This window comes from Ornithodoros turicata, unplaced genomic scaffold, assembly GCF_037126465.1.
Source record: "Ornithodoros turicata isolate Travis unplaced genomic scaffold, ASM3712646v1 Chromosome122, whole genome shotgun sequence".
Classification (NCBI taxonomy): Eukaryota; Metazoa; Arthropoda; class Arachnida; order Ixodida; family Argasidae; genus Ornithodoros; species Ornithodoros turicata.
In genome coordinates, this window is record NW_026999304.1 from 10,336 (window position 1) to 27,281 (window position 16,946).

Below are 16,946 nucleotides of genomic sequence, written 5' to 3' on the forward strand. Positions count from 1 at the left end.
GCAACTTTGTACCAGACCTGTAGCTCTCATTTTCGTCTGTTGGTGGTGAAACTGGTGCCATTCGGAAGCTATGATTCTTGACTCTGGGGGACAGTCTTCCGATTTTCGGCCAGGCATGCGGTTGCGGCGCCATAAGGCCTGGAACATATCAATATCTCCGATTATGGGTGGTCTTTGTACGAAACTGACGCAAAAGGGAGAGCAGATAGCGGCTGACAATTTGTTGCGTTGTGTTGTTCTGTGATACGTGGAGGGTGGACCGTCTCGCTCTTATTGATATATGACGCCGATAATGCGGAAGCGCCTTCAGAAAAACATGAAAAAATGCCTTTCTTTGGCTTCCTGTTTCAAGGTGTTCTAATGTCACCACACCAGCCTAGAAGTGGTAGTGGGCAATAGGCGATTTCAGATATTGCCCTTGTGCTCCCCACGGGGGCCCTCCGTCGCCCAAGTCACGCGCATCGCGCAATGCGTCGTGGGAAAGGGTTTACATTCGTGCTTGCCTGCCTATGGCTCGAAGGAAGGGGGAAAACCGAAACCGTTTGCGGTTTTCTTCTTCTGTCTGACTCATGAAAACTAAATCCCAAGGTGCAGTGGGGCATTCGCCACACGGCGCTCTCTGGTGGGCCATCCATGCAATTTCTGAAATCGTCTATTATGCGCAAAACAATTGCTGAAAATTTCAGTATGATTGGAAGAGCACAGCGCAGGTTATTACGTTCCCAAGCCATTCCGAAACATTCCGACCAAACCGAAACTATACAAGATTTTCGGTGGCCACATCGTGGCAGAGCATGTAACTATCGTGTGATGAACTCCAGTATTCTGCGAAAGGTGGCGCTTGCGTCACTTGTGTTCGTTACGTCACGTTGGTTGTGTCGTATTGCTCTGGCTGTGCCACTGTGCTGCGGGACGCATTCATCTACGCCGTTTTGACAGGTGCTGACTGTCGTGTTCTGATTTGAACTGTTGATACTGCGGTAGGCTGCACGTTCATAGTATCGTTGCTGCTGCCGCTTCGTACAAACTGGAAACGCGCGGCAATGACACGGCCGTGCAAGAATCCCCGGAAACCGCGGACTTTCGGTGGGAAATCAGTCCGGAAGCTGCGTCGGCGGCTGGCGAGAGAGAAACGGTAAGTTGTAACCAAGTGATTGTAACTTTGTACTGGTGCAGTGCGCTTGCTCTTATTTATTTGTTATTCTCCGTAGGCAATCCAAGCTGTGGTCTTTGCCCCCTTGTATGGTCTTAGCCATCAGTGGTCTTAGTCTAGTGTCATTGCCTTGACTCTGGGGGCAAGACTGAGAAGCACCTGTATTACGACTCTCCCCCGATTATTTTTTTTTTTTTATAGTCTGAGGTACAGCACAGGAGTGAAAGGGTGAGGATGGACAGCGTTCTCTACGTTTGGAACTATCTTCTGCTGTGTATCTCACTTCGATATTTCATTTCTGCCCATGAGACCATTGCCAAGTTTTTGTGCATTTTGACTTTTTCAGATTACCACAGTGGTGCCAACTTTCACTTGCGGCTATCCAAGAGCGGACGATGTGATGCGGTTCAGGTCGACCCGGATGTTATCATAAACAATATATGCATTTCCCAATTTCTAATGGCTGTGTTCCATCTCCTCTTTTTCTATGTTTGCTACAGTTGCCTCACTGCCTCATCCCGTTGTTTTACCCTCGCGAATGGCCGCTTCCGCACGATGAACTCAGTACGATGAACTCAGCATGGGCATGTTCATAGCAATATCACAATGCCCGTACTAACATACCTGAAATTTGACCCGTACATTCCTTTAGTCTCACCATATGTTCTCGTCTTCTTTTTTTTTTACCTTCTCCAACGTCCTGCGGTCTCGTGAAAAGTTATCGTACAGATTCTTCTCCCCCAAAAGTCTTCTAACACTTTGAATACATTATGCAAGAGCAGGAAATAGACCAACTTGCACGAGATTTCCGACCACTGACCTGCTGCAATCGGGTTAGCATGGCACACGCCCAGAAGAGGACAGATGACCGAGACAAATAATGGGAAAGCGCGCCCGTTCACATTCCTTCGGTTGTTGTACCACCTGTCTAATTGTAAAAGAAAATCGTGGGGGAACGCATAAGGCTGTTATTCGAAACGTGTCTCGTTTGTGCTTCCTTGTTTGTCTTTCTCGCATTCTCGCAACGTGTCCTCGGCCTAACATATTGGCCTTGGCTCATAATCGTTGTTTTGAACGAACTAAAAATCGTAGAACCCTATGTTTGCGCCTAGAGAGCAATACGTGCGTGTAGTGTGCCTGCGGACCAAATCTAGCGGTACAATGAACGACTGTAGCATTTCGTGCAGCAGTATCTTCGGTGCGCAAGCAGCCATGGTCTCAAGGGAATATAAAATTGTAATCGGTATCATCAACATAATTATCGTAATGAACCTAATTACCGCAATACGTTTGAACAGTTGCACACCTCGCCGTGCATGCTGAATCATATTCGGTTACTGCAAGTGTCACTGACATCCTGCGTGTTAGATAAAGCTGTTAGGGGCAACAAGCAGGCTCCTACAAAGGAATTGTCACTGCTAGGCAATGAATGTGAACACAGAAAAGGCTACGAGCTAATTCTCTTCCGTCTCCCAAACACACGCTTCTTCGTGTTGTTCCTTTATTTCTTTTTTTTTCTTGTTTGCTTCATTATTTCTAGTCGAACGGAAGGAACCGGGTTATGCACCAGCTTGCAACATCCTGTCCCTTCGGTCGGCAGTTAGGTAGCGGAGTACCGCTATTCGCTACTCCCCTGTAACGCCGCTACTCATTCCGAAACGTAGCGCGGTACCGCTACCGGAAGGAAATATGTACCGGCGCTACTCCAAGCTGCCTCGTAAGATATTTTTTTATGACGAACATGTAACCATGATGAGTAGAGCCCACACAACGCTTAGGCAATAAAACATTGTTTTATGCAGGAACAACAAGCACGAGAACTGTCGAAACCAGCTCTGAAAACTCTATTCTAGGCAGGATAAGTTGGCACAGAAATTAGAAAATGTCACTTTGATCATGCCGGATTCTGTGACTTCAGACACGGATACCGCCTTGTCGAAGTGAAATGGCGGGGAAAACGAGTTACGTCTTTTGTTTTGCCCACTAAAGTAGCTTGTACTAACATACCTGAAATTTGACCCGTACACTCCTTTAGTCTCACTATATGTTCTTGACTTTTTTTTTACCTTCTCCAACGTCCTGCGGTCTCATGAAAAGTTATCGGACAGATTCTTCTCCTACAAAAGTCTTCTAACACTTGGAATACGTTATGCAAGAGCAGGAAATAGACCAACTTTCGCGAGATTTCCGACCACTGACGCTGCAATCGGGTTAGCATGGCACACGGCCAGAGGAGGACAGATGACCGAGACAGATAATGGGAAAGCGCGCCCGTTCACATTCCTTCGGTTGTTGTACCACCTGTCTAATTGTAAAAGAAAATCGTGGGGGAATGCATAAGGCTGTTATTCGAAACGTGTCTCTTGTGTGCTTCCTTGTTTGTCTTTCTCGCATTCTCGCAACGTGTCCTCGGCCTAACATATTGGCCTTGGCTCATAATCGTTGTTGTGAACGAACTAAAAATCGTAGAACCCTATGTTTGCGACTTGAGAGCAATACCTGCGTGTAGTCTGCCTGTGGACCAAATCTAGCGGTACAATGAACGACTGTAGCATTTCGCGCAGCACTATCTTCGCTACGCAAGCAGCCATGGTATCAAGGGAATATAAAACTGTAATCGGTATCATCAACATAATTATCGCAATGAACCTAATTATCGCAATACGTTTGAATAATAGCAATTGCGCACCTCGCCGCTGAACCATATTCGGTTGCTGCAAGTGTCACTGACATCCTGCGTGTTAGATAAAGCTGTTAGGGGCAACAAGCAGGCTCCTACAAAAGAATTGTCACTGCTAGGCAATAAATGTGAACACAGAAAAGGCTACGAGCTAATTCTCTTCCGTCTCCCAAACACATCTTCTTCCTTTATTTTTTATATTTTTTGCTTCATTGTTTCTAATTGAACGGAAGGAACCGGGTTATGCACCAGCTTGTCTGCGTCCTGTCCCTTCGGCCGGCAGTTAGGTAGCGCAGTACCGCTATTCCCTACTCCTCTGAAACGCCGCTACTAATTCCGGAACGTAGCGCGGTACGGCTACCGGAAGGAAATATGTACATGCGCTACTGCCAAGGTGCCTCGTAAGATATTTTGTTTTTATGACGAACACGTAACCATGATGAGTAGAGTCCAGACAACGCTTAGGCGATAAAATATTGTTTTATGCAGGAACTGTTGTTTAGAGCTTGGCTCTTGAGTGTCTCTTCGCTTGCATTTCTGACATTCTTGCAAGGTTTCCACAGAGTAACATATTGGCTTTGGATCGAAACAACTGTTGTGTACAGAATTAAAAATCGTAGCATCCTATTTTTGCCCCTAGTAAGCAATGCGTACGTGTACAATAAACGCTTGCGGCATTTCGTACAACAGCTGTCTCGCTACGCGATGGACAAGCAGCCCTGCTTCCAAATGTCATAGAACTGTATTCATTATTATTATAATACTTATCACAATGAAACTGCAATTATCACATTAAGCTCGAATATTGTGCCCTTCGCTGCGCATGACGAATCACCTTCGGTCTCCCAGTGCTACTGACAACTTCTATGACAATTCCTGTTAGGGGCGGAAAGCAGGCTGTTACAAAACAATTGTCAGTGCTAGGCGTGAATACTATTGCTCAGAGAGAAAATAATATAAGCCAATCCTCTTCCACAGAGCACGGGTCCAGGAAGAAATGTCCCCGGAAAAAATGTCTCCGGAAGAAATGCCCCCGGAAAAATTGTCTCCGGAAGAAATGTTCCCTGGAAGAAACGTCCCCGGAAAAAATGTCCCCTGAGCAAAATTCACTTTTGGTACGCGTGGACTGGTTGACTTCGGACGTTGACTTTTTGCTATATAGGACGGTGTGAATGTTTGGATTTTTGAGCACCGAAGCGAGTAATCGTATATCCTATTCCATTTCCTAATCAAATATGGAATTCAATGTTCGAATTCCAAATCGAATTGATGCTTCTACTGAACTGAATATATTTGAAGAGACCCGGCACATGGAGAACAAAAAAAACAACAAAAAAGAGTAAGCGCTATACTTACGCATACATATACGTACAGTACATGTTGGTATTCCAATATACTATGTTGTATATGTATCCAATTACGGTTATTCAACGAGTAGCTTAATTTATTCGTATTCCATTCCATTTTAAAATGACTATTCACACATAGCATTTCTTTGCCTAGGTAGTCGCTGTGGGTCAGTTTTGTGACTTTACTTCCTTGTATCTTGCAACAATGCGGCCTGTACAGTCATGGGGCTCCCGAGATGTGATACCGCTAGACATATTGAAATATATTTTTGTCTGTCAATTTTGTTGCTTCCCCCCCCCCCCGCATTTTATTTCCCTCTTTACACATCACCGTGCACGTCGATCTGCGCACTTCTAAAAAAGAACTTGACATGCTCCTGGTCATTCCGAATGGCGTCGTCTCTCCTGATTTGTTGAAACTGGACGTCGTACTACTTTCTGTGACACTTCACATTTGTGCTAATTAGCAGAGAAAATGTTTTTCCGTGTTAGCGCTGCGAAGCAACTATTGCTGTACGCGGTGTACAGGCGTGGACAGAGGACAGCAGGAGGGAGGGTGACAGGGGGCTAGTATGCGTCCTGGGTTGACTTCAGGGCTAAGTGAGCCGACATTCGTCAGGAAAGTCCGACGGAAAACCCAAGGAAAACCTCAGAGAGCACACCTGGTGACAGGATTCGAACCCGTGTCACGTTGTATCAACGAACGTGAAATTGATTGCAGTGTATTCCCTACGAGAAATCGCAAGTGAAAGTAGGTCGAGCTTTCAAAGTAAAAACCCTTATCAAGTGGTTAGGAATTTTAGTATTTATTTTGAGCCGGAGGACTTCAAGACCTGCAATATCGCAACCAGGGATTTCGCAAAAATTCCACGCGTACCAAAAGTGGATGTTTCTCGAGGGCACATTTTTTTCCGGGGGACATATTTTCCAGGGGACATTTCTTCCGGGAACATTTTTTCCGGTTCCCCCAGAGCACGCGCGTCTGGGTCTCGTTTCTTTTTCTTTCCAACTAGTTTCTTTGTTTTCTACATGTGGGGGAATTGAACGAAGAACCGGAGCATTGGAAGGAGGGGGCACCACGGTAAATGTTTATTATGTAGGCAAGGGGTGCTGTCGCATCCATCTTGCTACGAGGAATTTTACGATAACTATCTTGCAATGCAAATGCAATTTCTTGGACTGAACTGTGAAATCTGTAGACGGATCCTCCGTTTACTCGCAAATACAACGATCGTCTCACGACAAACTGTGGGCAATCAGCGCCGCGTAATGCGATGGAGACGACTGAAATAAACTAGTGAAATGACCACATTTCGAGGCCAAAGATCACACCTCTCGTCATCTCACAAAGCGATAACACGAATCGCAGCCAAATAGAAAAAAAAAGTTATCTTCACCTACTAGTCACGGCCGCTACTATGCGGAATACGGATAGGTTACATAGCGTATAATTGTCGACTTCCCTATTTTACTTCGGTTATGCCATTCCTTTGATTCTTATCATTTTGTGTGCGTACTGTGAGTTGAACTTCTAGTTTGAACAGAAGTGGTAATTTCATACTTTATTTCAAGAAATCCTGTTTCTGTAAGCTGTCTTGAGATAAAACTGCTACCGATCGGCACGTGAACAGACTCTTCACAGCTGACTGCAATTATGTAGTGTTTGCGTCCATTTTTTATGACGGTTGTTTGACCATTTTGCATTTGAGATATATATTTTTATATATCTCAAATATATTCGTCACATAATCGTCACACGCTACGCGCGCGGCAGCTACCCCCGTGCTACTCAAACCACGAAAGCACGAAAATCAACTCGCCGTCTTGCACGACAGTTTCAGAAGACTTTTACGAGACAAACCTCCCTTCTACACACGTATAAACACCGGGTACAATGGCATACAGAAGAGACTCAAGGTCAAAGGGTCCAGTCGGGAGAATCGCGCGTGGGACAGCTGTCCCACGCGCGATTCTCCCTAACAGGATCATACACGGAAACCGCGACGGCGGCGCCCCGCCGTAGGAAGTTCGTAAGTAAATTCAAGATAGCTACCGTGAGACTGTAGCCTTAACAGCTTCCTATGTGTGAAAAAAGCAGAGGGGTAAACTGAGAAGGAAGAAATATATATGAAACACAGGCTCATTTATATACGAAGGAACTCAAGCAAAGGAGGAGAAAGAAAAAGGTGAAAATGCTCAGCAACACTACAAGCGTAACATACAAAGGAATTGCTTTTTGAATAAAAACGGGATATTCAACTTCCTCAATTCCACCGGCAACAAATTCCATATCTTAGATCCAATAAAAGTTAGCTCCTGTTTACGATAGTTTGTGCGCGGCAACGATATCCTATAAGACATATATCGTCTCTTCTAAGGGAATATATGGAACTAAAGCGGGCTAAGTGGATAAACTGAAGATTATTATAGGAGGATTGTTATAATTTGGAACTAGCCTGTTCTGCGACAGCCATAGCGTTAGTTTGCTGAGGACGAGGTTAGCTTCATGCAACAAGCCCTCAGGTGTGCTGCCTTCTGCGAATATGTTGGTGTCATCTGCGTACAATGTGCAGTCTTTGTCTAGGAATTTAGGCAAATCATTGATAAAAACTAAAAACAGGAATAAAAACAAGATTAAGCCTTGTGGCACACATACTTTGCATTCAGCCAAATATGATCGGAATTTCCCAATGGAAACATATATTGCTTTCTTCCAGCCAAGTAACTTCGGAGCAGGCGGAATGCTACTCCTCTTATCCCGTATCTTTCAAGTTTCAGCAGCAGCAATTTGTGGTCAATTAGATAGAAAGCTTTCATTAAATCTATTAAAATACTCATAGTAAGTGTCTTAGAATCGATGCACCTTTTTAATTTTCTTGAGAACATTACTTAATGGTATTTCATAAGATCTGCCCCTTGGCAAACCAAACTGAGATTCAGATAAAAGGTTGTATTTGTCAAAATAATCTGTAAGCCTCCGTAAGAGGAGTGTCTCCATTATCTTCCTCAACAGTGAAAGTATCGCTATCGGCCTGTAGTTAGATACCAGAAGCTTATCGCGCCCGTCTTATCCACTGGGACAACCTTGACGACCTTCAGCTCTTGGGGGGAAAATTTCTTCAATAAAAAGATCATTGATAACAACGGCTAGCAAAGCGATAAATATGACTTATACCCCTGTCAGACGGCATGCTGGACTTCGGGGAATTGTCATTTGCAAAAAATGCCCTCTGACAGCAGTGTCAGACGGCAGCTCAAAGGACGTTTCTAAGAAATGACCACCAACGCGAAAGGAGGCCCCCAACGACATTTGAGGAGCAGAAAGGAGCAATCTCGACAACAGTGTTATACCATTGTACCCTCGCGCCCAACGGGCCTCATCAGCCCTATTGTCAAGAGCGCGGCGTTTGTCCTGCTTGAGCAATCACGTTGTGAGGGTCGGCGTTTTCACTGTTATATCTCTCGTTGCTTTTCCAAGTACCTGCTTAAAAGGAGTAGTATAGCAATCCGTTGACTACGGGAACCACCACCGCTTGCCGCCATTTTGGCAACAAGCGGTCGTAAACAAACACTTTTGCGCCGCGCTACCTTCGCGGCTGAATGTAGGAAAACCTATAAAATGCGGATAATGGAGTGAAACTGCGTAAACGTATTTAGATCCTATTTAGAGAAGTGCATATGGCTTCTGCATCTTGATTTGTAGCGCACTGACCGACTTCAAATTTCCACAGCAGACAGGGAAAACGAAACCGAAAAAGGGAGCCGGTGAGGGCAGTCAGTTGATGAGCACTCCTTTCCCGCCTGTCTGGCAGGCGCCCCCGAAGAAAGGTCATTTGAGAGGCCGAAGGCCATTTCTCGCAATTGACATTTGAAATGCTGTCTGACTAGGGTATTCAGGTCACCGGAGCTCATCCGAAACTGCCGTCAAACTAAGGAAGCCGCCATTAAGCGTCCCCGTATTGCTAGGCCAGAACTGGCGGAGCCCGCTAGTTTTGGCGGAGGAAATCTGAACAATGGTTTTGGTTAATGTTTGTCGTTTTGTCACTGTGTGTACCAAACAAAGACGTGTGAAACGTGATAAAAAGCGATTAAATCTAGAGTGGGGGTTATATGTTGTGTGTTTTATTGTTCCTATGTATTCTTTTAGACTGGCCTCCACCTCAGAGCTTTCTAACTCGAGCCTACTTAGATTACAGTTTCTTATCCGTGGTTGTCAAATCTGTCAAGCCATAAAACGCGTGAACGTGTCTTTAATTAGTAAGTTTATTGGCGATTTCAAAGATATCGTGGTTACCGATGCCTTTAAATAGAGCCGAAATCCGAGAGCTTCGACGCTGTGTTTCGGAAGTCAGCAACATAAACATGAAACTCCCCATTGCCCTCTGACGATGGAACTCCCAAGTTGTTATTGTTGTTGCCCAATAAATGCATAAAAGAGAACTGCAAGCAGTGCAGAGAGGGTGGATCAGGAGCATCTTTCCTAAAGTAAGTAGCCTGCTTTTCCAACTTTCATGTATGTGAAATTCTTCCACTATGTTTTTGATTGAATTAAGTTTGTCTTTCCCTGGCCGTGCAGCTTTGTACATCAGAGTGCCAATATGTACAAACATAGCTTTATACTTGTAACATTCACCCAAACCTATAAATTTAAACATCAGAAATATTGTACTAACATAGCATTGACTAAAGGGCACATGCCACAAGGTAGCATGCCGCTTAGTACCCACCTTATCCCAGTTACTTATATTTGTTTGATCATGTCTTTGTTCAACCATCTGAGAAAAGGTAACGAAAGAAGCAGTGCAAGTTACTAAGAAAATAACTGCATTTCAGATACAAGTACAGCACATATAGGAGCACCTTGTATTTTCCTCAAGATAATACAAGCACTCAGATATTTTCACCCTGGGAATACGGCAAGCAGATGCCGCACCATCCCATTAACAGCTCCGCTCGGGAAGGCTCTAGGGATGCATGCACCTGCAGCTGAAGATGCTATAGCTTTTTCCAACACATTTGAATGTGTATTATGCGTGTGCTAAATAAAGATAAAGAGGGAACTACATCTGTTGTTTCTGTAACATTGTTAATGAAAATTTATCGCCCTCACAGACTCCCACAACAACGTACGGAACGATATTCGATATGGGTTCAGCGACTTGAGGAAGTGAATGTGAAATCCTACAATGACTGCAAATACGACCTCATGTGCTCCACTCATTTTCAGCAATGCTTCTTTTATGGTGGACACAGTTGAGCTGTATTGAAGCCTGGTGCATGCCCTAGCATTCCGGCTCCAGGTCAACAAAGTATACATGTTCAGGTGATGAAGCTTATACTGTTTCATTCCTTTTAGTGTCAGTGTGTCTCTGTACTTCTCTGTGAATTTTCTCAACTTATCCTGCTTGTGCTTGTGTGCAGGTCATGCAAGAGTATACCAACAGCAAAGTGTGTCTCAGATGCAAACCTCTTCAAGCATTTGCATGAAGCCATGACACAGGAACGGCTTTCAGTTGAATGTCTGCTTGCAGCGTACTTTTTGCTTGAGCAAGGGTTTTCAAATCCTTTAAAAAGTAAAGTACTAATTAAAAGTATATGACTGCTGCATAAATGTAATTTTTAAAAGCCAGAAAAGCAAAAAAAGGGTGACCAGATAGTTTGTGTGAGGCATATTCATCTAGCACGTGTTACATGACTAACATGTACTAACCACAAAACTATGGCTTAAATCTTTGTACAATTATACCAAAACCAAGGAAGAATCTCCAGCAAAGTGCGCGGGCACTACGACTGTCTACATCAAGTAGCTATGTGCTACATGTTATACATCGTGGCTGCTCAGTCGATCATCTCTTTTATATGGGGAGTACCGACACTGACAGTGCAGCATGGCGTAGTGAATGCTCCTGTGTAATACAGTCACAGCTTGTTGCAAAGAAAGTCAATGCAATTGTATTTTCACTAAAACAAAATAGAATCATCTCTTGATTGATGAAATTCACAAATTCCTTTATTTTATTAACAGATGCCTCTCAAACAAAACCCATTTCATTATTTATTGCAAAATTACAAGCCTCGCTTTATGAATCTCAATTAATTATAATATTTTGCAGGAATATTGACCATTCATAAGTTGTGTGTTAAATGTATTCAATACAATAAAGTAGACCACTCATGATCACCATCCACTCTTTTAATATAGAGGTGTACCTGTGTCGAACAGCCTGTGTACCTACAGCATTATATTTACGGTCTGGCTTTTTCAAGTTAAACTCATCTCCTACTGATTATTACCCCGAATCAGTTGAGCCCCAATTTTGATTGAACGTGATCTCTGTCTGAACTCCAACCATGTATCATATCTACTAATTAGTGGCAATATGAATGCATATGTATGGTGTAAAATTATTTTAGCGCAAAAATAAACTATGCAAGGCAGGTTTAATATCACAACATTCAGCATTTGTGACCATTAATTGTGACAGCTGTATATTTGACTTCCTTTACCTGAGGTGCAGTTGCACAGAGAAAAGAGAAAAATTACGAAGCTTATAACACCCAAATGCATCAGCAGCGCCTGATGTCAACCTGATTTGAGACGGGAAACTGAAAGACTGTACCTCCATATTTTTCTTCCCTTTTCTAGGGGCATACCTAAAAAAAAGACAGACGCAAGTATAGTTTGCTCAGACGTAAAACTGTAGAACAGCATCTCATCCACGACTACGTTTTTACGTGCTCCTTTGCAGGAGCAGCTACATGTCTGTTGAATACCCCGTGAAACAGCTTAATTTTACTGTACTGTTCTCTAATGAAATCGTGACTCGCATTAATAAACAGATTTTCTTTGTTGCAACAAAGTTGTGTGTTGTTCTCTCATTCACCTACACGTTTCCCTCTACTTCGTGCATTCGAATAGCTATTCTGCCTGGATCACAGCAGATTGTGAAATCGCACATTGATCTACAGAGCTCTGTGCCAAGTACCGTCAACATGCGCAGTTCATTCGATGCAAACAACTTGATGCATCTGTTAATTGTTCAATCGCATGATGCAGCTAGCACGATGATCCATATGCTGCGTACTTCACTTCGCTAAACTTGAAACAAATTGAGAGAGAGAGAGAGAGAGAAGCTCTTTTATTGGCATTACATACGGAATTCCGACTCTTCATCAACAAATGAACATCATCATTTACATAAGGAATGACCTTGAAGGATCAGACGCTATTCGCGTGTAACTCATCCGTACTCAAATTGATAGCTCAAATATGCGGCAAACAGTAACTGAGGACACATGAAGTACACATCAATGAACTCATGAAGTACAAGCTGCCACCCAACAAATCGTGCGCAGAAATAAATAGAACTAATATATATGCAAGACACAAACGAGAAAACACATGAAATTTGTAAGTACAACGTGATCTATTCCGTAACATGAGAATATTCAGTTAATGTCAATCCAAGATAACAGCTAATTTGTAGCTTGAAGCATAAAGTAATTATGAAGTTGTGTCTTGAGGACATGTACTGATGTGCTGCTTTGTATATGCACTGCAGTGAATTCCATAACTTGACAGCGTAATATTGAAAAGAAAAGTAGCCGTAGTTGGTCCTTATTTTAGGTAAACCTAGGGAAAACGGTCCGTGGTTTCTTAGTGGCATGGTACAGTCACGACTCTTCAGAGTAATAAATGGTAAAGAACATAAGTTGTTTCTCAGTTTGTAAACGATGGTACATAACCTGCGCTGAAGTAAAACTTTTACCTCAGGAATATTAAACAATTTAAATGCAAAAGTAATACTTTCATTATTTGGCGTAGCTAACATCGCTCGTAATGCCTTTTTCTGGGCAACATGCACAGGCTTAAATGCGGAATCGTATGTTAGGGCATAGCATGCGATACCATAGGAAATATCGCTTTGAACAAGAGACATGTAAACGCTTCTTAGAACTCGTAACGGCACGAGGAACCTCAACTTGTTTATTGCATAAGTACCCGAATAAACTTTGTTGCTCACGTGTGACACATGGTCGAGCTATAACAAGTGCTCATCAAGTGTTATGCCCAGGAATTTCGTTTAGGAGCGCCTAGCAATAGTATGAGGACCAAGCACCAAGTCACTATTACAACTACCCGTGAATAATTGGGGGACCTGAAGATGACGTATGAAGACTTGGACGGGCTAATCTCTAACTTATTAAAAGTCAGCCAAAAATTAAGCCTTGATAGTGTATTATTTGCGCGTGAGAATAAATCATTTATATCGAAACTCTGCATAAATATGGGAGTATCGTCCGCATATAGAATTGTTGGCTCGTTCAGATAAGATACCAGGTCCTTTATGTACGCCAAAAAGAGAAACGGCCCAAGAATGGAACCCCGGGGGACACCCGCCGAAATGATGACAACAGATGAAGAGGCATCACCAAGTTGAACAAATTGCTTTCGATTAGACAGGTAGCTGGATATAAGTTTGAGAGTTACGCCTCGAATTCCATATCGTTCTAATTTCGAACAAAGTAATGGATGGGCAATCGTGTCAAACGCTTTCCGAAGGTCAACGAACACGCCCATGGTTAAAAGCTTAGAGTCAATATTAGACTTAATCAACTCGTAAACTGAGAGGGCTGCATTTAAGTCGACCTGTTCCGGCGGAAACCAAACTGGTTATCCGATATCAAGGAATGCCTCTGGAAAAAATCCTCTAATCTAGATAGTATTAGGCGTTCTAATATCTTACTGATAGTGGGTAGAATCGCGATGGGTCTGTAGTTCCCGGGAGATAAACGACTACCGCTCTTAAAAATTCGGCAGATTTTCGAGACCTTTAACTCATCAGGGTACGATCCTTCATGAAATAATGAATTGATGATGGCGGACAAAGGCGTTGAAATCAATGTAGCCACTCCAGAGATATGTGGTCATATCCAGAAGCCGCCGTGTTTTTCAAATTGTAAATGACCGACCGGACTTCTCCTGGACACCAACCCGGAGTCGGGAACTTGGCGCCCCCATCGCCCGGCAGCAGCCGCTGTAGCCCCCTCCTGCACCAACGGTTGGGTCGCCGCAGGAGGGAGACCCCCACGTATAGTTGTGCGTGGCTTCCCGTGTCTGGGGAAAGGGGGATCCTGGCAGTTGAGTGGACTCGGAGGTTGGTTTGGACCCTTCGGGGCCCCTCCGGGAAAACAACACACTGCTTTGGCCCCTGCTTCCCATAGACGGGTGATCCTGGAAGGCCCGGCCAGGACTATTCAGCTAGTCGCCATCTCTCCTTTCATTGCTTTCTCTTTATCTTCTCCCCCTTTGCTCCCTTTCTCTTTTCACCTACTTTGGCGGCAAGGGTCAACCTTGGGCAGTCTTTCACCCTCCAGAAGCTGCACGTGGGTATAGTGTGAACGTACCTGCTACGGCGCTAAGCGCGGTCCCCTGGTTGGGCTCCGTGGTGGGCGACAGGACTTTTGCACCGAATAGTTCCATTACATGTATGGCTTCTAATTCTTTATCACCCAATGATCGGAGCCTGAAAAGGTCCCGCACCGAGCATAAGAATACTTTCCTATACAGACCCGAACCTGAACCATGGTATGCAAAGTTTCTCGTAGTACACTCCAAAGACGAAACAAAACCACCTTCGAAAATGTCACCATTTGCAGTTGCTAAAGCATTTGAAAGTGTAGTTGGCAAGAACTACAGCGCCAAGAAGCTGAGCAGTGGTGACATTCAAGTCCAAGTGGATAACCGAAAACAAAGTAGTGCACTGCATTCTCTCACACACATCGGAGAAACAGCTGTAACCGTAAGCTCTCACCGCACTTTGAACACCGTAAGAGGTGTGATATCTGAGAGTGAACTACTTGAGTGCTCAGACTCCGAACTCGAGGAAGGGCTGGCTGACGAGGGTGTAGTCTCGGCAAAACGAATCGTGATGCGCAGAGATGGGAAAGAGGTTCCCACGAAACATGTAGTCCTATCTTTCAAGATCCACAGTCTTCCATCAACAATCAAAGCTGGCTATCTAAACTGTCATGTGAGGGCATATATCCCCAATCCAAGACGCTGCTACAAGTGCCAGAAGTTTGGCCACGGTTCGCAGGTGTGCCGTGGACAGGCTGTCTGTGCAAGGTGTGCTGGCAAAGACCATTCGTCAGAGACATGCTCAAATGATATCCGTTGCACCAACTGTGAAGGTAGCCACCCCGCACACTCGAGATCCTGTCCTTTCTGGCAGGAGGAGAAACAGGTTCTCAAAATAAAGATCGAACAAAACGTCACGTACCGAGCGGCGAGAGCCCACTTGCAGTTCCAGAAGAAAGGAACTTTCTCTGATGTGGTGCGCAGGGGAGTGGCACCACTCAGAGTTTCAGTGGAGACCCAGACCACCGGGCCTCCACACCACACTCCCCAACTCCAAGAGAAGGTCACAGAGGTGCTTCCTCCAGTGGCCACACAGCCAATCAGCCAGGGAGAGGCCGCCACAACCTCAAAGGAGGTTGTTGCATCTCCCTCCGTTTGGGACGGGATTGCCAAGGGCCCGTCCCAAAGTACAAGTCAAGACATGGATGTCGATGATGACGACTGCTTATCGCAGAAGTCGTCATCGAGTCTTCCAAGTACTACTTCGTCCTTGGGCAAAGAGCAGAGAAAGAAAAACACCGGCAGAGGACGGGGTCTGAAAGGCAAAGAACAGCAAAAGGCCCCTCCACCAAGGATACAAGCTCCTTGATTCTCCACATTCATGTTCCAACATTTCGCAGGGTCTTCACGTTTTCAGGTTGCGTTTCAGTCCTTGCTGACCCCCCTCTTCTCCTTACTCCTAACGAGTTCCAGTTGCAAGAGTATCGTTCAGTGGAACTGTCGTGGTCTTCTGGGGAATCTTGATGACATCGATGATATATCAGACGGACACAGTGCTGTCTGTTTCTGTCTTCAAGAAACTAATCTGAATTTTGAAAATCCATGCCACCTCCGACGGTGGAACATATACAGAAAAGACCGAACGAATGTTGCACGTGCTTCTGGAGGTGTGGCCATCGTCATGGCGAGAGCACTCCCCACGAGAGATGTCCAACTTTCTACAAATCTTGAGGCTGTTGCAGTGCAGATTTGCACTGACCGTGTGATGACGGTGTGTTCTCTGTACCTGCCGCCATCAGCTAAGGTTGAAGAAAAGCAACTTCAAGACCTTCTCAGACAGCTGCCACAGCCTTTTCTTCTCCTTGGAGATTTTAATGCACACCATCCTCTGTGGGGTTGCTCAAAAGTTGACACACGAGGTAGGATGTTAGAGAAAATGCTAACATCTTTGCCAATCTGCCTTCTCAACACAGGGAGTGCAACACATGTCAATTCGGCTTCACAGACTTTCTCAGCTATTGACATTTCACTATGTAGTCCATCTCTATTCCAAGACATTTCATGGACAGTTGCCGACAGTCCTTACAGTAGCGACCACTTCCCTCTTGTATTAAAACTCAATCAACTGGCAGCTACCCTCACTACCCGACCACCCCGTTGGAAAACACAATTTGCCGATTGGGGATCCTTTAAACAAGAAGCCTTACTGTCAGCAGAATCACTTCATGCACTCGGCATTAATGAAGCAAATGACATTATTACAGACATTATTATTGACGCAGCCACTAAATCCACTCCGCAATCTTCAGGTCGTCTTCCTAGACGCTGCAAGCCCTGGTGGACGAGTGATTGTGCGAACACCAGACGGGAGCAGAACCGTGCATGGGGTAGGTTGAGACGATA

General features: G+C 44.5%; 1 protein-coding gene and 1 long non-coding RNA gene across 2 annotated transcripts; both read left to right on the forward strand.

Annotated features, from left to right (window-relative positions):
- The first annotated feature begins 893 nt into the window (after nucleotides 1-893).
- On the forward strand, nucleotides 894-1,607 carry LOC135371793 (uncharacterized). Its single transcript, XR_010415724.1, has 3 exons — nucleotides 894-1,135; nucleotides 1,212-1,381; nucleotides 1,500-1,607. It is a non-coding gene; the product is annotated as an uncharacterized LOC135371793 (long non-coding RNA).
- A 13,219-nt stretch (nucleotides 1,608-14,826) lies between these two features.
- LOC135371792 (uncharacterized) lies at nucleotides 14,827-15,912 on the forward strand. The gene has a single exon (XM_064605746.1). It carries the CDS (start codon nucleotides 14,827-14,829, stop codon nucleotides 15,910-15,912), a length of 1,086 nt encoding a protein of 361 aa, XP_064461816.1.
- Nucleotides 15,913-16,946: the final 1,034 nt, after the last annotated feature.

Bases quoted from the DNA above. Each gene is read 5' to 3' on its own strand.
- LOC135371792 (XM_064605746.1), top strand. From the start codon at position 14,827: ATGTCACCATTTGCAGTTGCTAAAGCATTTGAAAGTGTAGTTGGCAAG.